This window comes from Erinaceus europaeus, chromosome 7 (assembly GCF_950295315.1).
Source record: "Erinaceus europaeus chromosome 7, mEriEur2.1, whole genome shotgun sequence".
In the NCBI taxonomy this organism is placed as follows: domain Eukaryota; kingdom Metazoa; phylum Chordata; class Mammalia; order Eulipotyphla; family Erinaceidae; genus Erinaceus; species Erinaceus europaeus.
Genome location: NC_080168.1, coordinates 15,902,152 through 15,929,176, shown reverse-complemented (window position 1 = coordinate 15,929,176; position 27,025 = coordinate 15,902,152). Strand labels below are relative to the sequence as shown.

Sequence of the window (27,025 nt, the reverse complement as noted above, 5' to 3'; positions counted from 1 at the left end):
GGGATACGTTTGAAGCTGGAGGACGATGCTGGACCTGTAGGTGGCGGACGTCCTTCCGGTCCCGAGTCGGAGGGGTAAAGGACGTCCTCCAGGGCAGTTAGCTCCGCGGAAGGCCGGAGGCGGGAAAAAGTTGAGTGGGCGGGGTCAAGAGTGAAAGGTCGGAGGGCCGTGCAGGGGGCGGAGCGAGGCGGAGGTGGATGGCGGCTGCCGCAGCTCCTCCTCATCTTCCGAGGTGAAGGCGCTGAGGTCAGAGCGCGTGTCGGGCGCTTCCAGCGGAGGGAGGACAGTGGCGGCCGCTTCCAACATGCACAGCCTGGCGACGGCTGCGGTGAGTATCTGGGCCACCGGGCTGGGCCCCGAGCTCCTCAGCGCCGGCTTTCGGCCTCCTCTCCCAGCTCCCCGCGCCGGGCCTGGAGTCCCGGTCCTCCGGCCTCAGCCCGCGGGGCCCCGACCCCGCTACCCGCCGCGCCTGGACCGAGGAGTGGGCGTCCGCTTCCCGCGTATGGCGCTGCCCGGGCCCCGCCGGGTGCTGGGAGCCCCTCCCTCGCGGCAGCCGGGCCCGGCCATTCATTGATTCCCCGCCCTGACCCGACTGTTTCGGGGCGCGGGGAGGCGGCCGGGAACTAGAGAGGCAGCTCCCCGGGGTCGGTCCAGCGTGGCCGCGGCTCATGGAGAAGGAAGGGAAAGACTCGGGGTTCAGGTGGAAACGCGGGGAGCCGGGCGGGGGTGTCGCTGCGTAGACTCGCATGCGTGTGAAGCCGGGTCCCCACGTCGCGTGTGACCAGCGCGATCTCTTTCCTTCTTTTTTTTTTAAACAATCGCCACCCTCCCCCGTTCAAAAAAAAAAAAAAGAAAGAAAAGAATCAACACCGATAGGGATCGATCGTGTCCCCACAGCCTAGAGTCACCCTGGGTGGCCCGCATCGCGTTTAGCCAGACTCGGGCCTCCTCGCCGGGCGACGTGGTGCCCTGTCATCCGCGCCTCCGCGCCGGCTCCACTGCCCCCCCCCGGCTGTTCTGCTGGGGGGCGCGGGGGTCTCGAGCTGTTTCAGGAATACTCCCCCGCTCCAATACACACACAGCATGTGGGTGTAACTGGCCCTGCTTCCTCAGTTCTTCACCTGCATTGACTAACTGACGACTATGTGAAGTAGTTCTGCCACCCCAACTCCTGTGTTTGTGTGTTTCCTGTTAGAGTGTCTTTGATAGCCTGCATCCCAACTTGCAGTGTTTTATATTCATTTGTTTGCTTGTTGTCTGTCTCCTTCTGTAAGGCAGAGACAGGGATCTTGAGGGTCCTTTTACCGTGTTACCCCAGTGCCACGGGGTTCAAATGTTCTGCTGATTGAGGGGGGAGAGGTGAGAGAGGTGAGCAGAGACATCATAGGAAAGAGATTTATTTATGTATGAGAAGGAAAGGGGGGAAGAAGAGATACAGCCAGAGTATCACTTGGGTACATGATTGAACTCAGGTCCACATGCTTGAAAGTCCAGTGCTTTTGCCATTACACTGCCACCCCGGCCGCTAAAGAGATGTTTTAAATGGGATCCCCCTTTTATACACTCTGTGTGTATGTGTGTATTCCCCTCTTATACACTGTGTGTGTGTGTGTGTGTGTGTGTGTGTGTGTGTGTGTTCGCCTGTTCGTCTGCCAGAGCATTATTCAGCTCTAGCATTCAGTGGTGCTGGGGATTGAACAGAGACTTCAGAGCCTCAGGCATGAGAATCTTTTTGCATAACCATTATGCTGTCTCCCCCAGCCCTGTGTATATTTGTTTAGCCAGATAGAACCTGAGTAGGAGTTAGATGAGGAATGGGCACTTTTTAGCCACTCCAGTCTTTCAAGGCAGGTAGAATTCCTAAGAGCCAGTGACACTGTAGGAAGTTCCCACCCAGAAGGATCTTGCTGGCAGAGCAAACAGGGCCCTTGGTGAGTTACACCAGCCTGCCATTTCCTGATAGCTCCGCCCCCTTGCTCTCTACACTCCATAAAACACACACACTTCTTAGAAATGCCAGGATGGTCTCAGAAGAGACTTGTTTTCTAGCCATGGCTGCACCCTACCTTCGGGAAGAGTGGAGGCAGACAGCTCCCACGTGCCTCCTTTGCTTCCTGCTTTTCCTCCTGGGCCTGTCTTCTGATCATGGGCTCAGCATTATAATCCTCAGAACATCAGAAGCACCTGCCCAGGGACCAGCAAATAGGCACTCAGTGAATGAAGTCTGTGCATCCCTTTTCCTCCTTAGATGCAAGAGATAAAGGGCCTGAGCTGTTGTAAGACCCTTAGCAGACTCTTAATTAAGCCCCTACTGTCAGCCGCACAGACAGGACTTTCTGGTTCTAGAGATGACAGCATAGACCTCAAGAGGCTCATTCTAGGGGCCCAAGGGAAATAGCTCAACTGCTGGAGCATCAGACTTACATATCTGAGGTTCCCTATCCTTGGCACCTCATGTACCAGAATGATGCTCTGGATTGGCTTTTTTTTGTGTGAATCTATACACATACACACACACAGTCATGAAATATCTTTTTCTTTTTTTAAAAAAAAATTTATTTATTTATTCATGAGAAAAAGGAGGAGAGAGAGAAAGAACCAGACATCACTCTGGTACATGTGCTGCCGGGGATTGAACTCAGGACCTCACTCCCAAGAGTCCAGTGCTTTATCCACTGCACCACCTCCTGGACCACATGAAATATCTTTTTAAAAAGAGGTTTGAGTGTTCAACATTTCTACTGCACCAGCTCTTAGGCTATAGGATCATATGATTTAGACACACTTTTCTGACTGCCCTTCTTACTAAATCTTTCTCACCAAGATCAAGAGAGTTATATACAGAAGTGTTACTACAAGCAAATGGCATGAATATTAAGTAGAGGACCAAAACATTGCCGTACCTATTTAAAAAAAAAAAAAGGTGGAGGGCAGTGCCTGGATCCTAAACTCCTCGTATTCCTTCACGCAACAGTGAAGGAATAATAGATAAAATACTTTATGAAGCAGATCCTCAGTCAGGTATAACATTTTGGCGCTTAAAATCTCAACTCCCTTCTTCAACAGAAAGCTGTAGAGCATAGCCAAAGAATTTGTGTGAAGTTTGGGCTTCCAACCTGGGTGAAGAGATGAAGAAAATGTGTTAGTTTAGCTGAAAATATAATGAGGTTGCTATGGACACTAGGGTTTCAGGTGTGTTTGCAAGGCTCACTGGAGAATTCTGGAGCAATGCCAGCTATGGAAACCAAAGTTCAGCTATGACTGGCACTTATGAATGAGCAGGAGAGTACGCTCCAGAATCTTTAACTTGTGGTTTAATCTGACATAAGTAGGAAATAAATATAACTCAAATTTTTTTGTTTAATTTTGAGATTGATTTACCTGAAGTATAGTGAATAAACTTTTTTTAAGAAAGCATTTATTTATTCCCTTTTGTTGCCCTTGTTGTAGTTATTGTTGTTGTTATTGTTGTCGTCATTGTTGGATAGGACAGAGAGAAATGGAGAGAGAAGGGGAAAACAGAGAGGGGGAGAGAAAGACAGACACTTGCAGACCTGCTTCACCACCTGTGAAGTGACTCCCCTGCAGGTGGGGAGCTGGGGGCTCAAACCGGGATCCCTACACTGGTCCTTGCGCTATGCGCCTCGTGCGCTTAACCCGCTGTGCTACCGGCCGACTCCTGTGAATAAAAAAATTAACTGAAGTTGGTATCATCTTGGAAATAAAAATCTAAAATTTAAGGTTTTACAAAAGTGACATTCTTTCAAATAACATCTTAAAATGCAAAATATTTGGAAGCTCTCCTTATGTTAAATTTTTTACTCCATAATAAAGAGGGAATATAACCTTTTGAGATTTGAAGAGGACTGTAAATTGGGAAAATAAGACATTTAATACATTCTCTTTAAATAGTGGACCAACTCTTATCTGAGACTCCAGGTTCAATTCCCCACACCACCATAAACCAGGGCTAAAGGGTGCTCTGATTAAAAAAAAAAAAGTGGACCAGGTATGACTAGGCTGTAGTGAATGTTGTCATTTCCAGGACAGGTAGCATCACAGCTATCTGTCACTGTGTTTTGAAGTATAACTGTTCAAAGTGGAAAGACACTAATGTGCTGCAAGGGATGCAAGGCTCATTGAAGCCAGGGCCTCACACATGCAAGTGTGTATCCTAATATTGAACCATCCACTTGACTCAGCTTTTTATTATGAGGGATCAAGGCACCACTACATCATCCATAGAGGTCCATTTATTTTGTCCTTTGTTGCTATCTCATGTGGTGGTAGGAATTGAACCCAGGACTTCACACACTCAAGACACTATTCTACCACTGAGCCTTTTATAGCTCTAAGTTAGGGGATTACAGTCTCCCACACTGTTTGTTTCATTTATATTCACACGTCACTCGGGAAGAACCAAGTCAGAAGATGATGTTGGTAAGAATGGGGCAAGTTAGGAGTCGGGCAGTAGCACAGTGGGATAAACGCACGTGGTGCAAAGCGCAAGGACCCGAGTAAGGATCCTGGTTCAACCCACCTGGCTCTCCACCTGCAGGGGAGTCGCTTCACAAGCAGTAAAGCAGGTCTGCAGGTGTCTATCTTTCTCTCCCCCTCTCTGTCTTCCCCTCCTCTCTCCATTTCTCTCTGTCCTATCCATCAATAACAACAACAATAATAACTACAACAATGAAACAACAAGGGCAACAAAAGGGAACAAATAAATAAAAAGAATGGGGCAAGTTAGACAAGAGAAAATGTCTTTTGGCGGCTGGGCAGTGGCACACCTGATAAAATGCACAGGGACCTGGGTTCAAGCCCCTAGACCCTATCTGCAGGAGGGAAGGCTTCATGAGCAGTGAAGCAATGCTGCAGGTGTCTCATTCTTTTTATCTCACCCTATTTTTCTATCTCTTTTTGCTTGCTTGTTTCCCTTTGTGTTTTCCCTTTCTGTCCATGTTACTTTTTCTGTATGTATATACATATATATTTTTTAATTTATTTTTAAAAATTAGGTTACTAGATTATAGGATTATAGAGTATAGCTCCCCACCACCCTCCCACCTATCCAATAAATAAGGAATGAATTTTTTTAAAAAATTTAAAGAGAAATAACCTTTTAAAGTTGACTTATACAAAGTCAAGTCAACTTTAAAATCTGTGTCTTTCCCAGGATTTGCTATCAGGCTGTTCTTTTCTCAGTGCTCCCCAAACTCTGTGCCCATTCACTTTCTGTTACTGTCAACTTCCCCAGTGCATCTTTTGACCATCATGCACCTGGACCTGAAAGCCCCACCCCCAGCCCCCAGAATCCTTCACTTTGTTGCAGTACACCGTGCTTTTACTTTCTGCAACTCAAGAGAATTAACTAGGGTTTTGTTGTTGTTGTTGTTTCCCCCTAGTCTGGGCATAGAGGAGACACACAGGGAGGAGAAAAACAGCACTGCACTGCTCCACCATCTGGAGTTCTTGCTCCACTTGGTGTGCTGTCTGTGGTGCTCCCATGTGGCATTAGGGCTCAGGCCCAGGCATACAGCATACATTTACCAAGTAAGCCATTTTGCGTGTGTGAAGTCCTGGCTTCCACTGCCAGCACCACATGAAAGAGTAACAATAGCTCGCCAAATAGTGTGCCTGCGTTGGCCTGCATGTGACAAGATTTGAGCTCTGATACATCATGAGAGGTGTGATGGGGGACACTTCAGTGCTCTGGGATGTCTCAGTGTGTGTGTTTTTGGGGGAGGGGGGAGAATGTCCCAGAGGAGTGAAATCATACTTGCATGAGTTCCTGGTTCCATAAAGTGGGGGGGAGAGAAAATTGGCCCACATTCCCCTGTACTCTCATCCACTCCACACACTCCCTATTCCATTTTTAGTAAGACATCAATTTTCACATTCTACTCATGTGAAATGTGTACCTAAATGATTCTTGGGATTCCAAAGCAGAATAGGATGCATTCTAGGTTTTTATTGCATCCAAGATCTACCTAGTAAAAAGTTAAAAGTTGTGCTTTGGAGTTTTGCTTCAGATGCTTTCCAAAATTATTAATCATCTGATAATATAAATTAGCATATAAATAAGTAAATCAAAGTGCAAGAAAAAGTTCCCTTTTAGCCTCTGAAGTAACTAAACTTATGGGTGTGTTATAAAATTATTATCTGTGGGAGTTTGTATGTTAGCTCTCACTAGCAAAACTATGCCTTTGTATGAGTCATACTTTGACACAGGGAACTTGGTCACACTATTTCAGTGACTTTGCAGACAGGTGATGTTTACGGACTGGAAAGTGAGCTCATCCAAGAGACTGCATCCCTTGCCAAGTGCACAGTGCACGTTTGAACCCTTGAGCCACATGGGAGGTGCCTTAACGCCAGAGCTGCTGTAGTTTCTTCTCTAGAAGAATGAGAAGGCAACCCAGAGTGGTGCCATCTTCCTTGTCTGTTGTTTAAGTCATAGGAAATAGTCGGTAGTGTTTTTGCCACCAGGGTTTTATACTCAGTCACTGTGTGACGAGAGAGAACATGAGCCAGAGGATTCAGTGCTGGGGTAAAGCTCAGGACACCAGGCCTGAGAGTCCTATACTTCATTCACTGCACTATTTCCTGGGCCATGCATAAATAAAAGTATTGCTGGCAGGAAGTAACCACAGCCTTGGGGACTCAAATTGACATTGGTCATTGACCCTCCAGAGTGCCGAGAGCACTCCCAGACCACCATCTCTTCTGTGGTAGACTTCTTGAAATGGAATATGTGAGACTGGGGCCTACTGTCCAGAGACCCATGACTGGTGGCTCCCAGTACAAGCTGGTATTGTTCCATCCCAGCTCCCCAGAGTGGGAGAGAACTGAAATGCCGGTACACGCCCCAGACTGGCTAAAGTGGAGATAATGGAACTTATTGATGGTGATGTCTGGGTGAAGAGGACTTAGGGGAAAGCTGAGTGGAATGAGTCAGGACTGATGGGGTAGGTATTGTATGACTGGAGCAGTGTCCACAAGAGTCCTGTGAGCTGTTGGATTGTGAGTTGTTGAAGAGAGTGGGCAAGAACTCAGTGCTAACGTTTTAGCTAGCCCTTGTTTCCACTGGGCTTTTAAAGGTGACAGAATGTTCTAAATAAGCATACCCTATCTTCTGATAAGAACTACATTTCCAAAAATAAAATTTTAAGTTGAAGGCCTATCTGTAGCAGCATAGAAAGGGCAAGTGCTTGGCCACTGCTGCCTGTGCTGTTGGAGGTTGGGCTGGACTGCTCTGTTCTGTACTGGACTGTTGCCTTACGAGCCTGTTTCTTGAGTAGCATCACTTAATTGGAGTCACAATAGCTCTATTGCACTTAGAGAAAACTTAAGTTGCGGGATACTTCAGTCCATTTAGCAGAACTACTTGTTATTCATCCTGCCAAGCAAGTGAATTGATAAAACATCAAACTAAAAGCTTATAATAAGGTTCCGTTTAAGTGGGGAATGTTATGCATGTACAAACTGTTGTATTTACTGTTGAATGTAAAACATTAATTCCCCAATAAAGAAATTTAAAAATAAATAAATAAATAAAAATAATAAAATAGGTTCCATTTATAGGGAACTGCTTGGCTTGGGTAGGATAAATGTGAGTATACCTCAGAATTCACCTTATACTTCGTCCTTGTCAACAAAGACAGTCATCTTTCTTGTTCTTCATGTTCCATCTCCACAATGGATAGATCCTCGCCAGTATTTCATGCTCGCAGAAAGTGACTTCTCTTCTGTCTACCCACCCTTTTATTCCTCGTGGTTGGGGGGAAATAGAACTCACCATAAGTTTGTTAGGATTCTAGAGCTAGAAACAGCTGTGGTTTTCTAATCTGCCATCTTATTTATTTTCCAGCTAAAAAGAGGGATTTAACTAAAATCATAGGCTCTTTGAAATGCTCGCATTTGTGGACCAGGAGGTGGCGCCAAATTTAGACTGTTGGAGTCTCAAGTACAGGTCCCGAATTTAATCCGTGACATGTACCAGAGTGATGTTCTGGAATCTCTCTCTCAAATTAAATAAATAAAATAAAAAAGAAATGCTTGAATTTGGGGGGGTATATGATTCTTTACAACAATAATGAGAACATGGCCTGTAGGTCTGTTGATACAGTCCCTATATGAGTAAATAATAAATGATTCTCAAAAGGGTAGAGTATGCAAAAGAGTCATTTGGAAGGGATGTGTTCCCAAATTATTAGTTTTTTTATCACAAAATATTAGAAGTATGTGGTAAAAATTTCAAGCTGTGTAGAAGACTTTATTCCCATATAGATTGCAACTTTAGAGGTAACTGTAGTTAAAGTTTCTTTGATCTCAAGGTCCACCAATAGCCAAAGGTGAAAAGGGCTTTGAAGAAAATCAACACTTTCTTGTAGTCCTTGAAAAACTCTGTGTGTGTGTGTGTGAGAGAGAACATGTGGCTGACCAGGTTCCAGATGCTAGCATGATACCGACCAGACTTCCCTGGACAGACAACCCCACCAATGTGACCTGGAGCTCCACTTTCCCAGAGCCCCACCCTACTAGGGAAAGAGAGAGGCAGACTGGGAGTATGGATCAACCAGTCAACACCCATGTTCAGCAGGGAAGCAATTACAGAAGCAAGACCTTCCACCTTCTGCATCCCACAATGACCTTGGGTCCATACTCCCAGAGGGATAAAGAATAGGAAAGCTATCAGGTGAAGGGATGGGATATGGAGAGCTGGTGGTGGGAATAGTGTGGAGTTGTACCTCTCTTATCCTATGGTTTTGTCAATGTCTCCTTTTTATAAATAAAAAAGTAAAAATAAATAAATCTAAAAAAATAGTTTAAAAAAAGAGCATGTGGCTCTGTGTTAGTGGAAACATATTATCTATTTTCAAGGCTTTCTTTTGTTTGAATTATTTTTATTTATTTATTGGGTAGAGACAAGCAGAAATCAAGAAGGAAGGGGGAGATAAAGAGGGATAGAGACAGAGAGACACCTACAGCCCTGCTTCCTCCTGCGGGTGGGGACTAGGGTCTCGAACCTTGGTCCTTGCATGTTGTAACATGTGCTCAGTCTGGTACACCACCACCTGGCCTTCTTGGAAGCATTTTATCTGCTATTATGAATCTGATTGTTTGTTTTTAATTAGATTCAGAAGATACAGAAATTTTTTTTATACAGAATTTTTTTAAAGAAAATACTCCATATACAGATGTATCTAATCAGTTCCTTAGTCAAGTTTCTACTTTTAAGACACAACAATATAATATCCTAGTATGTCTTCAGGTATACTTAAAATATCAGTAGTCCAGGTCTACTTAAAAGATCAGCTCTTGGGGTTTGGGCTGTGGCGCAGTGGGTTAAGCGCACGTGGCGCAAAGCACAAGGACCAGCCTAAGGATCACGGTTCGAGCCCCTGGCTCCCCACCTGCAGGGGGGTCGCTTCACAGGCGGTGAAGCAGGTCTGCAGGTGTCTATCTTTCTCTCCCCCTCCTTTTACCCTCCTCTCTCCATTTCTCTCTGTCGTATCCAACAACGAACAACATCAACAATGGTAATAATAATAACCACAATGAGGCTACGGCAACAAGGGCAACAAAAGGGGGGAAAAATGGCCTCCAGGAACGGTGGATTCATGGTGCAGGCACTGAGCCCAGCAATAACCCTGGAGGGGAAAAAAAAAAAAAAAAAAAAAAAACATCAGCTCTTAAACCTGGAGCTATTAAAGTTTTTGCATGTTTTAGGTGTTGGGGATAAGCAACTGCCAGAGGTTGAGCTAGTTTACATCAAGTGTCTGTATTTAGAAAAGCATTGATGGATGTGGTCCGGGAGGTAGTGTAGTGGATAAAGCTTTCGACTCTCGAGCATGAGGTCCTGAGTTCAATCCCTGGCAGATCATGTACCAGAGTGATGTCTGGTTATTTCTCTCTCTTCCTATCTTCTTCATGAATAAGTAAATTAAATCTTTTATATATATATATAAAAAAAGAAAAGCATTGATGGAAACTCACTTTCCCTAAAGCACTGCTACAAAGTGAGATGTGGGTAAATGCAATGAAACTCATGTGTTCCTTTCTTGTTTTCACTTGAAGCCTGTGCCCACTGCACTGGCTCAGGTGGATAGAGAAAAGATCTACCAGTGGATCAACGAGCTATCCAGTCCTGAGACCAGGGAGAATGCTTTGCTAGAGCTCAGTAAGAAGCGAGAATCTGTTCCTGACCTTGCACCCATGCTGTGGCATTCCTTTGGTACTATTGCAGCACTTTTACAGGTGAGTCTATAGCTACAAGGGGGGGAGCATCTGTTCATCAAGATTCCTGTGTCCTAATGATTTTCAAGTCTTTAGGAGGGTGATTCTTTTTTTATTTTGTTTATTTATTTATCCAATAAATAAAGCCAATGTAAAGCATACGACAATTCCCCCTTTTCTTTTTAACTAAATGACTATAGTATCAAGGGTGTGGGGTGAACAGAAACATATATAACCAAAACCAGCATGTTGCCAAGGGAAGGCCTGAGGGGGCCATATCTGAAAAAAAAAACATTTCTTGCTTCTGGGGGGCTACTTGCCTCGATGGGCATTAGCATGGGGGTGGGGAACGGCCTAGGGTCCCAAAGGCAGCTGGCTGCAACTTACTTACTATGAAACAAAACTTGTTATTAGCATATCTACTGCACGATCTAACATTTATAATAGAGAAGGAATTTGAGACTTTTACATATCAACAACGTCTTTTAACCTTTTGTTACACCCATTCAAGATGGAGACACATCCTAGGTGTGGGCCGGAGAGGAAACCTCAGGCATGAGAATAATTAGCATAGCCATTGTGCGATCTACCATTTATAATAGAGAAGGTAGTGTTTTACATATCAACAAGTCTATTTAACCTTTTGTCTAGACCAACTTAGTTAAAATATATTGATTGTTAACTAATTTTTACCTTAGACTTTAAATGTAAGTTAATTTTATCTTTATGAGAATTACATTGAAAACCTTTTTCATTTAACTTTGACTAGTAAGAATTTAGCCTTAAAGCTACTGTTTACCAAACTTTAAACATACACATAAACATGGTCATTAATACACAAGGAGAGAAACCTTTGTTACAAAGACATGTCATTTTAAACACGAATTTAAATCTGTACTGTCTTAGTGGTTGGGGGGGTCACCATTCGGAGGTGGCTTCTCGCACAGCTCCATTCCCGAGCAGCTCTACTTTTAGGAATTGCAGGTTGCGCTCTCTGCACAAGTCTCTGCGTACTCTAGCTTGTCTGCCTTCAGACCGGACCGGCAGCTGGAGATCTCGTGTGCCCAGTTTCGGCAGGGAGCCCGGGGGTCCGGGAGGCCCGGGATGGTTCCAGAATTCATAGAAAGAGGGCAGGCAGGCCATCTTTGCAGAAGGCGTGAGCCTAGGTGCCCAGGGGTGGCGGCCATGATAGGCCACCGCGGCCCTGCCCCATGGCCCTGCTATGTCTGCTGCCCTGCTCGCAGTGGCCGAGCAGTGTGGAGGGATCACGTGTCCAGTGCCCTGCACCACGTGGTGGAGAGCCGGCTCCTGTGGGCTGGCCTCAGGCTCTTGCATGTTGGCCTCGGGCTCCAGCATGTTGGCCTCGGGATCCAGCATGTTGGCATCGGGCTCCAGCATGTTGGCATCAGGCTCCAGCATGTTGGCATCGGGCTCTAGCGTGCTGGCATCGGGCTCTTGCATGGTGGCGTAGGCCTCCTGCGGGCTGCGGGGCTGCGGGGTTGCTGGCGCGGTGCGCGGGGTTGTCTGGGCGCAGCCGACTGGCTGGCTGTTTAACCAGGTGGAAACAGCAGCTCCGCGCCTCGCCTCCCGCCCGCTGGCTCTTCCCGCTGGCTGTTCTGAGTTCGCTCGAGCGAGTGGAAACCACAGAGTGGTCCAGAGATAAATGTTCTAGAAACAGCAAAACAGTCTCGTGAAGAAAGAGCAGAGGCCTTTGGAGATCTCTTCACAAGCAGAAGAGAAGGCCATCGTGCATAGGTAGCCAAATTGTCTTTACTTATCTGAGAGATGCGCAGGTCAGGTCCACGTGGGCGCCATTTGTTGTTAAAATTTTCGGATCTAGCTGGCCTGGCTTGCTTCACGGCGGGTCACAGAGACGCGGAGACAACGGCTGGGCAGGGAAGCTGTATTTCTTTATTCAGGAACAACGATTCACAAACTAAGACAAACTAATCACCAAACAGAACTCCGCTGTCTCTTTGCGGCGGCGCAAGCACTCTTTCTTTTTCTCTGGAACTCAGGAACCCTGTCACTGGGGAACTCAGGAACTCTCGGACTCCGGAACCCTCTCCCAGGGTCCCTTGGGGCGGGGCCAAGCAGGCCCGCGAAATTAACAAGACTCATCCAATTCTCTTGGAGGGGGAGGGCTAGAACAAGCCAATGTAAAGCATACGACAACCTAGCCCCTAAAGAGGATGATTCTTAAGGCATTTTGTATTTATGAGACTCTGTTAACAAAGTTTGTTAAAATGCAGGCAGATCTTGGATACTACTCAAGAAGTTGTATTTATTTAGCCTGAAATTTAAAATCTAGTGACCAGAGACATGGGTCAGCTAGCTGAATACAGAAATTGTTAAGCAGGTAGACCCAAGTTATTGTCTGCGGAGATGATGTCATGGCTGGAAAAAGGACCAGAAAGCTGGATCAGGGAAGAAAGTAGTTCCCAAATATGGGAAAGGTGTATAAATATTGCTGACTGTAAATCCCATCGATTTGATCTGATTGGGTGTTTATTTACTGACAGAATCAGAGCATCCCTCCAGCATGTATGGTACACGGGATTGAGCCAAGACCTAAGATAGGCATGTCCTGTGTTTTCCCCACTGACCCACTTCCCAGGGCCACCCATTCAAGTATAACTTTCTGATGAAAGATAACTGCATTGTTTCTTCTCTCTCCCTCTCTCTGTCTCTCTCTCTCATGACTCAGTTCTTTCATAGTGTCTGGAATTAGGAGTTGTTATTTTCAACTGTCTTGCTTTAATGCCATGGGAGTCAATTTTATTGTTCTAAATTGCTTATTGCTTATAAGTTATTTTTTGTTTGTTTCCACATTTCAGGAAATTGTAAATATTTACCCATCTATCAACCCACCCACCTTGACAGCACACCAATCAAACAGAGTTTGCAATGCTCTGGCATTACTTCAGTGTGTAGCATCACACCCCGAAACCAGGTAAATGCTCTGGGTGAATCAGGAAGTGGGGGAGTATGAACATGGCTGGAGAGGGCTTGCAGTAGGGCATGTCTATGGGCAGGGGTCTTCAGAACTTTCATTAATTTTTTTTTCCTGAATATTTTTCTGGTTTTGAATCACTAAACCCATGTAGTGTATAGTTCAGTGATATTAAATACACTCATAATGAGAAACCAGTGGTCTGGGAGGTGGTGCAGTGGTAAAGCTTTGGACTCTCAAGCATGGAGTCCTAAGTTCAATCCCCGGCAGCACATGTGCCAGAGTGATGTCTGGTCCTTTGTCTCTTCTCCTATCTTTCTCATAAATAAATAAAATTAAAACAAAAACAAAAAACATAATGAGAAACCATCACTGTCTCCATAATTCTTTTCATCTCAGAAACTAAAACTCGATGCCCATTAAGTAGAACCTTGCCATCCCCACCCCCTCTTGTCAGTCACCACGCTGCATTCTGTTTCTGTGGTTTTGACTACACTGAGTACTTCCTGTAATTGGCACAATACAGTATTATCTTGTGATTGGTTTCTTTTACTTAATGTAAATATTCAAGAGTGATGTTGGGTATGTCAGAATCTCCTTTTTAAGACTGAATATATTCACTGTCTTATTTACTTATGCTTTCTTAGCAATGAAGCAATACAGGGTTGTTCACATCTTAGCAAGACTCAGACATAAAGCCATTTCTCCTTCCTAAAGCCATGGTGTGAGACAGCAGCACTTTCCACTGAAGCCAAATTTAGCTTCATAATTTTTCTTAACACAAGATTCTAGGCAATATCTATAATAGATGAGAATTGGCATATGCATTAAAATATTTTTTGCCTTCCTGCCGTCTTAAAAAGGAAATTTTGTGACTTACCCCCAACCCCAACATATGCCTCTATGACTTCACCACTGTTGGCCCAGCAGACATTTTCCCTTCTCTTTTTTCCAGACAGAGGGTAAGAGGCAGAGAGGGAGGAAGATACACATAAGAGAGAAGGAGAGAGCACAGCACCACTCCACCATTCATAAAGGTTCCCTTTACATGGTGTTTCCGTGTGGTCCACAGGGAAGGAGGAAGGGTGACACCTGCAGCACTGCTTCGCTTGTGAAGCTCTTTCCTCACCCCCCAAAGGTTAGGGGCTTGAACCCTCATCCTTGTGCATGGTCGCATGCATGCTCTACCTGGCGCACCACCACTTGACCACACACACACTGTCTCTCTTAATAAATAAATAAATCTTTTTAAAATATATATCTGGCCAGCATAATAGCTCACTTGGATAGTGTACTACTTTGCCATGTGCACCATCCAGGTTTGAGTCCCACCCCCGCAGCCTTGAAGGAAACTGGAGTGCAGTGGTCTCTTTTACTCTCTGCCTTGCTGTCACTATCTAAAGGTACTGTGTGTGTATTTGTGTATTTATATGTCTGTGGATGCATATATCTTCATGTTCCCTAGAGATTAAGTCAACTGATGGAGACTAATGACCAGTAACAGTCTTTCTTAAGGACTCTTTGCATAATGACTGTTATAGGCCTTCAAGAACTTACCACCCGGAAATTTGAGTGTTCAGAACCCTTTGAAGTTAACTGTTCTTTCTGCGTGTGCATTTCCGCTCTAGGTCCGCATTCCTTGCAGCACACATCCCACTTTTTCTGTACCCGTTTTTGCACACTGTCAGCAAAACTCGACCTTTTGAATATCTTCGGCTAACCAGTCTTGGAGTGATTGGTAAGTTACTAGGGTTGTTTTCCAAATGTGCAAATTTTCAGTGTAGTGATCTTAACCTGGATCTTTGTGTTGCTTTTCATAGCTTTGTTTGCCAATTATTTATTGTCTTGAGGTCGAGTCTCACTAATAAATGGTAACAGAAGCATGATGACTTTCTTTTTCCCTTTTGTTACCCTTGTTTTTTATTGTTGTTATTAATGTTGTCATTGTTAGATAGGACACAGAGAAGTGAAGAGAGGAGGGGAAGGCGGAGGGGGAGAGAAAGATAGACATTGCAGACCTGCTTCACCACTTGTGAAGCAACACTCCCCTGCAGATGGGGAGCCGGGGGCTCAAACCGGGATCCTTACGCCAGACCTTCCGCTTCACACCACGTGCACTTAACCCACTGTGCTACCACCCGACTCCCAGAAATGTTTTTTAAGTGCATTTCTCAGGTCAAATACTTAGATACCTTAGATACCTCACCTAGAAGGACACATACTTTGCCATGAGTAGCCCAGCACCACACGGGAAGCACAGGAGATGTCTGGGAGGCCCTATTGCTATCTCTCCATATCTCTCTATCTGAATTAAAAAGTAGGACCAGGACTAGTGGTGTGGTTGTATAGGTGTGAGGTCTTAGCTCCACAGAATAACATACATTTCTTAGAGCTTTATTTGGAGCATAGAGTCAAGGCATCCGACAGTGGGAAATTAACACCAGAGATGTGGCTCAGCAACAGAGTAGATGCCTTACATGTGGAGACCCTGGATTTGATCGCCAGCATCAGTTTAATGTATATATTAAATCTGTATACGTGTGTGTGTGTGTGTGTGTGTGTGTGTGTGTGTGTGTGTGTGTGTGTGTGTGTGTGTAAATGAAAAAATCCTTAGGTAGTATTAAGCCAGTCGTTTACCCATGTATATGTTTTCTGAGAATAATTTTCTCAGTTGAGAACAAGCAAAGTGGGTATTTGGCTCAAAATGTTTACATCTCAAAGATTATCAGACAAGTTTAGATAGAAGTGAAATGATAGAAGAACCAACAAAAATACCTCGCCTGGATGTTAGGTTTGCTTTACTGTGTGTGAAGCCTAGGTTCAGACCTAACCTTTATCACATTGGAGGAAACTCCTGTGCTTTTGTTTTCTTTCCCCCTCTCTGAAAAAGACCATACAGAGCAGCAAAGCACCAGTGACTATTGGGGGAGGGGGATGAGACAGAAAGGGGTCAAATGATATCAGGGGCAGATGACGTACTCACGCAGTAGAGTGCATTCAATACCATGCACAAGGACCCAGGTTCAAGCCTCCGTTCCCTGTATGCAGGGGGCAGGCTTCACCAGGGGTAGAGCACTGCTACAGGTATCCTCTGTTTTTGTATCTCACCCTCTATCAAAAGGAAAAAAACAATGGCTGCCTAGAACAATGGAAGCTACAGACACCAAACCCCAATGATGAACCTAGTGGCAATAAATGTGTGTGTAATCAAATGTTGCATAACAAATTAGGATATGGGAGTCAGGTGGAGGCACACCTGGCTAAGCATACATACACACACACAGGATACAGTGTGCGAGGACCCAGGTCCAAGCCCCTGGTCCCCACCTGCAGGGGGAAAGCTTCACATGGTGAAGCAGGGCTACAGGTGTCTGTATCTCTCTTCCTCCCTATCTCCCCCTCCCCTCTCAGTTTCTCTCTGATTCTATCCAGTAATAAAATTAAAAGATTTAAAAAGCAAATTAAGGTATGTTTGAATACTGCTGTATTAAAAATGCATCGTGGAATTGGAGAGACAGCATAACGGATATGCAAAACAACTCCCATTCCTGAGGCTCTGAGATCCTGGGTCCAGTTCCCAGCACCACCATGCTTAGAATATAGCAGTGCTTTGGGTAAAGAAGACAGACAAACAAAAAAATATGTTGAAATTTATAGGTTAGAGCTCAATGCTTAGAGGGAAATTTGTAGCATTATATACTTAATGTTACAAAGGAAAAGAGGTCTTTAGTCTGATCTCTAAGCTTTTGCCATAAAAAATGATAAAGTGGAGCCAGGTAGTGACAAAATTAGTTGAGTGCACATATTACCATACTCAAGGTCCTGAGTTCAAGCTTGTGGTTCCCACCTGCAGGTAGGGAAGCTTCTTATACAATAGAGCAGTGTTATAGGTGTCTCTCTCCCTCTCTTCCTATCTCCTACTCTCCTCTTGATTCCTCTCTGTCTCTGTCCAATAAATAAAATATTAAAAAGCGATGAGAAAAGAGAAACCTTTACACTTAACCTCATAGAACACATGCTTTACAATGTGTGAACCTTGGGTTGAAACCCTGGTGCCATACGGTGCATATTATTGTATGGTTACCAAGAGCAACAAAAAAGTGATTGAGATGACAAAGTGATTTCATTTAGCAAGCTACGTACCTAAACTTTCAGTGCTAATAACTCAACTGGTACTATTTTCTTTTAACACAGATTTGAATATGTTCTAGCTTATGTTCTACAACTGACTAGATAAACAGTACAAAATTAATTTTAATCGCAAACTCTTGACTTCTAAATAATTTCGTGTGTCTGTATTTTCTTTAGGGGCCCTGGTAAAAACGGATGAACAGGAAGTAATCAACTTTTTATTAACAACAGAAATTATCCCTTTGTGTTTGCGCATTATGGAATCTGGAAGTGAACTTTCTAAAACAGTGAGTGGTTTTAGCTTGTAATCTACATTGTCTTGGCCTTCAGCTGCTTTATGATTTTGGATTCATGTTTTTCCTCCCTTATCTTTTTTTTTAATATTTATTTATTCCCTTTTTTTGTCGTTTTATTTTTGTAGTTATTATTGTTGTTGTTGGATAGGACAGAGAGAAATGGAGAGAGGAGGGGAAGACAGAAAGGGGGAGAGAAAGATAGACACCTGCAGACCTGCTTCACTGCCTGTGAAGTGACTCCCCTGCAGGTGGGGAGCCGGAGGCTCTAAGCGGGATCCTTACGCAGGGTCCTCGTGCTTTGTGCCATGTGCTCTCAACTTGCTGCACTACTGCCCAACTCCCCTTCATTTATTTTCCCTTTGTTGTCCTTTTTTGTTTGTTTGTTTTTGTAGTTAGGAAAGAGAAATGGAGAGAGGAGGGGAAGACAAAGAGGGGGTAGAAAGATAGACATTTGTAGACCTGCTTCACCGCTGGGGGCTCAAACCGGGATCCTTTCGCCAGCCCTTGCGCTTCGCTCCACATGCCCTTACCCTGCTGCGCTGCCACTGAATTCCCCATTCAAACTTTTTGAAGCCTTAATGACTTTTCTTCTTTTTGTTATAAAATAATGTTCTGAAGTTGGGGTGGTAACTTGGCAGTAGAGTGCTGGATTCACATGTGTGAGGCCTCAGGTTTGATCCTTGGAACCATAAAAAAAGATCTTTCAAAAGTAAAAAGCAAGAGCCTTTGAAAAAAATAGCTTGTTTGTGGCCTGGGAGTTGGCACTGTATATAAAGCATTGGACCAACTGGCATGAAGTCAAGAGTTTAACCCCTGGCATTGCATGTGCCAGAGTGATGCTCTGGTCCTAGTCTCCCCACCCCACCCCCATAAATAAATGAAGTGACATGGGGAAGACTAAAGTGAGGAAAGGGGGAGGGAGGGAGAGAGGGAAAGAATTACAAATTAAGCACTGTTTCTGCCTTTTACCTTAAAACTACCTCTCACTCCATAGGTATATTCTCTTTTTTATTCGTTGATTTCGTTTTGTTGGGTTTTTTTTGCTTGTTTGTTTGTTTTGTTTTGTTTGTTTTCATAACTAAATCTCTATACTTCTACTTACTTTGCACTTTAACCATGAGTAAATAGCCCTGTTATTTTCCAGTATTAAATCCCACAGTGAATTCTTGGCGAGTCTGATGTCTTTCACTCTTGTTGGTGACCTTGTCTTTTCTGTGTGGATATATTTAATTTTTTAATTCAATTGTTAATCATGTCAAATTTTTCTTTCTAACAGGGCATATCCTTGTGTCTCTAGTGTCAGCATTTTTACCCTTTCTCCATCTTCAAAGCCAGCAGTATGGCTTGTTCAGATCTCTTTGCTACTTTGATACCACCTTCTCTAATCAAATCCCTTTACTGACCTCCTGAAAAGACACTTACAATCACATTTAGAACTTTCGTAGATCATTCTGAAAGATCAACACACCCCGGAATCCTTATTTAATCAACTTCTACAAACATACAAAGTATCCTTCCTGGGGACTGGTGATTAGGACCCGGATATGTTGAAGGAAAATTATTTCACCAACCACAATGCTATATCCAGTAATTAAAAGAAATAATTTCTTTTTAAAAAACATTTTTATTTATTAATGAGAGAGATACAGAGGGAAAGATAAGAGACTAGAGCACTGCTCAGCTCTGGTATACGGTAGTGCTGGGGATTAAACTTGGGACCTTTGGTGACTCAGGCATGAAAGTCTTTTGCATAACCATTAAACTGTCTCTCCAGCCCTAAAATGAATAATTTCCACAGTTGGTTGTGATGAATAGCCAGAGAAAATCTTAATAATAGTTTGACTTGAGTTAAACTGGCATATCTTAAAGATTTATTATTTAATGAAAGAGCAAGTGAAACCATTGTATGACTCTGGCATATGCTGTACCAGTTATGAGACACCAGCCCTCACATGCAAGCCCACTGAGCCATCTCCCTAGCTACACTAAACTCTTCATTTTCCCCTTCTGATCCACAATAGAGAAGGAACAGCATGGCATCTGCTACGGGACTCAAGTATAAATCCTTCTACATGGTAAATTGTTCATTCTGGCAAGTGAAAATGACTCCTAGCCCTAAACCTAAACTAGTTTTTGTTTTTTTAATCCCTTCTATGTAAAATTTGAGTCAAAGAAAAACTGTGACTTCATAGTTGTGATATTCTTTGTTATTTTTGGAACAGATTTTGAATGAAGGCTTAACATTTTCCCTTCTTAACTAGGAACATCTTGGGCTAGGAGATAGCTCAACCAGTAGAGCACATACCTTACCATCCTCAAGGACCCAAGGTCAAGCCCCTGACCACCACATGGTAGTGCCCCCTGCACAGGAGAACCTTCACCATCAGTGGATAGTGCTGTTGTCTCTCCTCTCCCTGCCTCTCTCTTCTCCTCAGTCTCTCATCCTCTACAAAAGAAAAAATAGGGATCTAATAACAAGGGCAACAAAATGGAAGGGATGGCCTCCAGGAGCAGTGGATTTGTGGTGCAGGCAATAAGCCCCAGTGATAACCCTGAAGGCAAAGAAAGAAAGGAAGGAAGGAAGGAAGGAAGGAAGGAAGGAAGGAAGGAAGGAAGGAAGGAAGGAAGGAAGGAAGGAAGGAAGGGTAGAGGTCTACTGGGAGTGGTAGGTTCATGCAAGCATAAAAACCATGGCATGAAAAAGGATCTATTTTAAAAATATAGTAAGGGTTTAATTTGACTTATTTGGAAGAGTGGAAGCATAGTTTAATCTCTGAAATCATCCTGGCCCATGGAAAAGACAGGTTTGAATTTCAGTTCTGCAACTTAGTAGTTTTGTCACTAGGGACTTTATCCTGATGAGTTATTAATTAATTAGCAATTTTGCCTGGCACATAATAGGTGTTCAGTAACTTGGAAATCTCTAGGTTTTCCTAGAGCCTGACACCTACCCACAACTTCCTCATTGTAAAAAAGAATAACAATAGTACCTACAACAAGGTAGGTACTATTGTTATTTATTTATTGTTATTTATTTTATTATGAAAGTAAGGAAGGCATTAAAAATTTTAGAGGCCTGGGGATAAATAAAAAGTGGTCCGGAAGATGGCACAGTGGATAAAACATTGGGCTCTCAAGCACAAGGTCCTGAGTTCAATTTCAAGCAGCACATGTACTACTAGAGTGATGTCTGATTCTTTCTCTCTGTCTTCCTACCTTTCTCACTAGTAAATAAATAATATCTTTAAATGAGGGAGTCGGGCGGTAGTGTAGCAGTTTAAGCGCAGGTGGTGCGAAGTACAAGAACCAGCCCCCGGCTCCCCACCTGCAGGGGAGTTGTTTCACAGGCGGTGAAGCAGGTCTGCAGGTGTCTATCTTTCTCTCCCTCTCTGTCTTCCCCTCCTCTCCCCATTTCTCTCTGTCCTATCCAACATTGACAACATCAATAATACAACAATAAAACAACAAGGGCAACAAAAGGTAATAAATAAATTTTTTTTTTTTTAATCTTTAAAAGAAAAGAAAGGGGCCAAGAGGTGGCACACCTGATTAAGTACACATGGACCCGGGTTTAATGCACAAGGACCCGGGTTCAAGTCCCTGGTTCCCACCTACAGGGGGAAAGCTTCATGAGTGGTGAAACAGGGCTGCGAGTGTCTCTCTGTCTCTTTCCCTCTTTCTCCCCCTTCCCTCTCAATTTCTCTGTCTCTATCCAATAATAAATAAATAAAAGATTCTGCCACACAATAAGTGTTTAGTGTAGTAGTATTAATAGTTTTAAAATAGATCATTTCTTTTTTTTTTTCTATTTATTTATTCCCTTTTGTTTCCCTTGTTGTTGTTATTGATGTCGTTGTTGTTGTATAGGACAGAGAGAAATGGAGAGGAGGGGAAGACAGAGGGGGAGAGAAAGATAGACACCTGCAGACCTGCTTCACTGCCTGTGAAGCGACTCCTCTGCAAGTGGGGAGCCAGGGTCTCGAACCGGGATCCTTACTCTGGTCCTTGTGCTTTGTGCCACATGCGCTTAACCTGCTGCGCTACCACCCGACTCCTAGATCATTTCTTTTTTAACTTATTTTATTTAATGAGAGATGCAGAAGGAAAGATACATAGAGACAGACCAGAGTACTACTCAGATCTGACTTACCGTGGTATCAGAAACTGAACCTGGGAATTGGAAGCCTCGGGCATGAAAGGCTTTTGCATAACAACCATTATGCTTCTACCCAGCTCACAAGGGGCTCTTAATTTTCTGATTCATGCTTATTTCTGGGAGAGTGGCATAGTTGTAATTAGAAGACTAGGCTGAGCAGCATTTTGGACTCCTTAATTTTGTATCCTTTAGGTTGCCACATTCATTCTTCAGAAGATCCTCCTAGATGACACTGGTTTGGCTTACATTTGTCAAACATATGAGCGTTTCTCCCATGTTGCCATGATCTTGGTAAGTTCTTTCACAACGACTTCTGACCACATGGCTTACTTCCTTTGCACTTGACACTGAACAACTTCAGTTGTCCAACTAGAAATAAATCCTGTAACCTTGTGTAGTGATTCTTGGCACATCTGATTTCTGATGTCAACTAGGATAATTTTGTATGTGTGTTTCTTACCCCACCCTCTGTTTGTGGCCACACAGGGTAAAATGGTCCTGCAACTGTCCAAAGAGCCATCTGCACGTCTTCTGAAGCATGTAGTAAGATGTTACCTTCGCCTCTCAGATAATCCCAGGTAAACATTTACAGGATTTATAGGATTTGGGGAAAATGCTCTGTGAGTGGTTGTCCCATCTCGGGGCACAGCTCCTATGTCTCCTTTGTACCCAACTCTAAAAATCCAGAGTTCAGATAATTTCCAGGGAAGCTTTATGATTCATTACTCCTGTGGTTTGGCTTTGTGTAGCTATTCCAGGTAGTCAGAAATACTTTCAAAGATCTCTTTTAAAGGAACAATGCTCAGAGGGTGCTTCAATTATATTTCCAGCTCTCTCCTCAATTCCTGTAAGGTCCTTGAGATAATTATTTTGCCTCTCGGTATGCATAATCTTTCTGCCAGAAATCATACATTGTAGATAAAATGCATTTTAGAAATGTTTGACCTTTTTGCTTTTGTAAATCCATAATTCATGCTGAAAGCCACTTGCTCAGATTCTACTAAGCCACATAATGGGGTAGATTCGGTGTTCCGAGGAATAGGGGTAACTGGATTCAGCATGAACTCAACCTCTGAGTGGCACTCAGGTTATTGGAGCCCTAGTTATTTCTTCCATCACTTCAACTTGTTCTTCATCAAAGTTTGAAAATGTGTTTGTTTTTAGTTCTGCTTGTACAAAGACATTAGTCTTAAGTGCAAAAAACTAACTTTGTTTAAAACAGCCTTTTGTATATAGATAAAAGACATAAACTTTACTAGTTTAGAATTAAAGTTCACTTATCCTGCTAAGAGTCAAGTCATATACCTTGTTAGAAATGTTTCACTGGGGAGTTGGGCGGTAGCGCAGCGGGTTAAGTGCAGGCAGTGCAAAGTGCAAGGACTGGCATAAGGATCCTGGTTTGAGCCCCCATCTCCCCACCTACAGGGGAGTCGCTTCACAAGCAGTGAAGTAGGTCTGCAGGTGTCTATCTTTCTCTCCCCCTCTCTGTCTTCCCCTCCTCTCTCAATTTCTCTCTGTCCTATCTAACAACAACATCAAAAAAAAAAGTCTCACTGACTAAACCTATCCATTTCTAACATAAGTATTTTGAAGTGACTCCCCTGCAAGTGGGGAGCTGGGGACTCAAACCGGGATCCTTTTGCCAGTCCTTGTGCTTTGTGCCACGTGCACTTAACCTGCTGCCCTACTGCCCAACTCCCTTAAAACAAGTATTTTGACATTGTTTACTTTAACAAATCAGAAAGCAGTTTGAAATGAAGTAAACTATTACATTGCTTTCTTCTATTATATTTTGTCATGAATTATTACATTGGGGCATTTTTCTCAAAATGTTTGCCAATACAGATCCTGAAGATCTCTGAGCCTATGCCTGGTAAAAAGCTTTAAAGAATTTTATGACTTCTTGGACTGGGGAGACAGCATAATGATTCTGCAAAAGACTTTTATTCTGAAGGTCCCAGTTTCAATCCCCAGTACCACCATAAGCTAGAGCTGAGCAGTGCTCTGGTTATTCTTTCTGTACCTCGCTCTCATTAAATAAATAAAATATTAAAAAAGAAAACAAAAGAATTCAATGACTTTTTAACAGAGTACTGCTCAGCTGTAGCTTATGGTGGTGCTGAGGATTGAACCTGAGACCTTGGAACATCAAGCATGAAAATCTTTTGCAGAACCATTATACTGTGTGTGTCGCCCCCCCCCCACCCCCACCCAACTTAAAGTAACTTGACAGAGACATAGATTCCCAGGATTCTTATATTTATGTGTAAAGGGAGTGGGGGCTTCTCACTGTCCCTCAAATGTGGGTTTATTTGTTGTTCTCCTTGGTTGGTTGGTTTCTGATGTAGAGCACGTGAAGCACTCAGGCAGTGCCTTCCTGACCAGCTGAAGGACACGACCTTCGCCCAGGTGCTAAAAGATGACACCACCACGAAGCGCTGGCTTGCACAACTGGTGAAGAACCTGCAGGAAGGCCAGGTCACTGATCCCCGCGGCATCCCCCTGCCCCCTCAGTGATCCTCCCCTGTCCTCCTCCACCTACTACTTCCCCAAGTTGGGGACAGGAGCAGGAACCAGCGAGGAGAAACAGCTCAGGTTTTATCGCCGACCCGGAATAGACAACCTCAATGCTGAACTGCACTGGAGCAAGGGGGCAGGGTGCCCTGGCTGAGGGTGTGAGCTGCCATCTTGGGTGGCCCCAAGGACCTGGGCTCCCTCTGTGACTCCCAGGAAATGGGCTTCTGAGATAACAGCCGTTCCCCACAGCCCCGGAGGGTGTCAACACCAGCAAATGCTGTCTTGGCAGCAAGCCCACGATGACTCTTCTCCCCACCTCTACCTGGCCATTGGCAGGCAGGGGAGACAGTGGCGAGAGCAGCGCTCTAGGCATGGTGAACGCCTGGGACCAAGCCATGTGGCATTTTTTATTTTGCCTTCCTGGAAGACTCAAGATGTGTCTCTTCAATCTCCCTCTCAGTATTTGTTTACTTTTTTGTTTTGTTTTGCTTCATTTTTAATCTCAGAGAGAGGTGTGTTCAGTGGACACAAGCTGTAATATTCAGCAAAACGTTGTCAATTGGCACTGTTTACAAGTCTGTTAGCTGCATAATTTCAATAAAAAGTTGGTCTGGGTGTTACATCCCCTACAGCAGACCAATAGCTTCAGGAGCTGTTGGGAGGACCGGGAAGCAGAGGGAAGATAATCCAAGCCAAAGGACAGCATGAGCCTCCGCTTATCTCCCTTCCCTTTCCCTTTCTTCTCCCAGTCTGGATGCCACAAGGACCTTAACTATGCTCTGGCTTTAGCTGCTAGCTTTTCCAAATCTCGGTACTTTTCCTTTTTTAACTCCCCTTTATTAACCATAAATCTTCTTTTTAATTTACCAGGCTGTCCTGGAAGGGCTTTTTTTTTTTTTTTTTGAGGGGGGGGAGAGGGCAGGGAGGCAGGGGGGTAGAAGATGGCAGTGGACTTTAACTTCAAGTCCTCAAAGATATTTTCTAAATGACATTGTGAAGAGTGGTACCTGATTGTACTTAATGCAGTATTGACTGATGGACTAAATGAGCTACTTTCATCCAGATTTAAGATAGAGGACTGGACTCACTCTTTTTTCTTTTGGACACGTTCCCTTTTTATCTGTGGGAATTACAGGGCTGTCACTAAGATATTTTCCACTTGTTCATATTGTATTAGAGAATTCTTCTTCCTTCTCTGGAGCTTTAAATAACTGTGTTCATAGTCCAGAGACTTGAGTCTATAACCCAGTATAAACTGCCTTGCTTTGCGTCTAGCCATCCCCCTGCTAATACCAGTTCTCTCCCTCATTTCCATCTCCAATCACAGATGGGATTATTAATCCAACCCTACTGAGGGACCAAGTGTTTTCTGTTCACACCTCACACTTTTAGAAGTAGCTGAACAAGCTTGGTGAAAGTCTATAAGGGCCAACTGTTAAAAAAATAAATAAATAACTTTGCAGGAGGCAGTTTTGCCAACACAAGGGCTCTTTCAAGCCGACTTTCACAAAGGGAGTCGGCCTTGTTAGTTGGCTTCTGTCTCTTTAGAGCCAAGAAACTAGTAATTACATAACCTAGACGTGTGGGAAGGGTAGACTAAGTGCTTATTCTCCTGCTTTCCAAAATAAAGCAGAGAACCAGGCCAGCTCTCCCCAATGTCAAGCCTGAAGACAAGAGGTCTTGGAGCAAGCTGAGGATAGTGTGACTAGACAGACATCCTGACTCCCTTTGGCCCATAGTCTAGCTTCTGGAAAGTCCATCTTGTGTAACCCTGATTTTTGCCAACCACCTTCTTGCTGAGCCAAAGTTAATCATTCCCCCTCCACCGGGGAGGCGACTAAGGCCCAGGGCCTTGCTCCCTGGGAAATTACCTTCTCCATCTTTTGGTGCATTGGCCATGTTACTGTGCCAATAATGTCTTAATTCTTGTCCCATCTATTCTCAGCTGGCCTCAGACCCCACAGTATTGGGGGTGGGGGGTGGCTATGGATCTGATTCCTAATGTTGCGTGTGTATAGGTAATCCTTGTGTTTTCCATCCTTCTTGCTCCCTCAACAGGATTAAAATAAAATATGCTTCTGTTTTTATAAAACTTTTTTTCTTTAAATTGGGGATTTTATTTTATCCATATAAAGCTATCTGGGCACTTTGGTCATGTGGTCCTTGTCCCCTCCTCGGTCCACCTATATAACACATACTACCGTTGGCAAAAGGGCAGTGATGGTTCGTCTGTGGGTAGGTCTATTGGGAGACTGCTGCTGGTGTTTGAGAAGCTATGGAGAAGTGATGTGTGTCTCTTTCTGGGACAAAACCTCAGACCTGGCTGCACTTTGTTCTGGTGTGGGAACTTTTCTTCAAGTGAAGAGGCAGTGCTTGAAGCATTTATCACCCACTTTAGTATTCATTACCCTCTAGGGGTCAGGACGTGGAGCACTAAGTTGTTTCCATGCCCATTCCTGACTTTCAGTAGGTCATAAACATCTTCTGCTTCCACCTTCTTTTTTCCTTGGTCTTCGAGGGCCTGTGAAGTTTGAGTGATGGAACAGGTCAAGGAGAGCCATTCACTGGTAGCCTTCAGAGCATGCTCTGTCCTCTGTTATATACATACGTCCTCCACCAACCGTGCCAAGGCTCACCGTTCCTGTTTGCTCACTGTTCCTGTTGCTCAGAGGCTGGGAAGGAAAGGTGTATACTAAGTTCTTGTCAGAGGCCTAAGAAAACGTGGAATAGAAAACC

The 27,025-nt window shown here is 44.0% G+C and overlaps 2 protein-coding genes across 2 annotated transcripts in view; one reads left to right on the top strand and one right to left on the bottom strand.

Annotated features, from left to right (window-relative positions):
• USP37 (ubiquitin specific peptidase 37) overlaps nucleotides 1–112 on the bottom strand; it is an 83,133-nt gene extending 83,021 nt beyond the window's left edge. Inside the window, exon 1 of the mRNA XM_060193892.1 lies at nucleotides 35–112. The gene's annotated coding sequence lies outside the window, so the exon portion shown is untranslated. The remainder of the gene's footprint in view (nucleotides 1–34) is intronic.
• On the top strand, nucleotides 29–26,381 carry CNOT9 (CCR4-NOT transcription complex subunit 9). The gene is made up of 8 exons (XM_060193896.1): nucleotides 29–328; nucleotides 10,078–10,257; nucleotides 13,074–13,189; nucleotides 14,818–14,927; nucleotides 17,498–17,607; nucleotides 21,965–22,063; nucleotides 22,259–22,350; nucleotides 24,121–26,381. Exons 1-8 carry the CDS (start codon nucleotides 305–307, stop codon nucleotides 24,287–24,289), a joined length of 900 nt encoding a protein of 299 aa, XP_060049879.1. The 5' UTR covers nucleotides 29–304; the 3' UTR covers nucleotides 24,290–26,381.
• The last annotated feature ends 644 nt before the right edge of the window (nucleotides 26,382–27,025 follow it).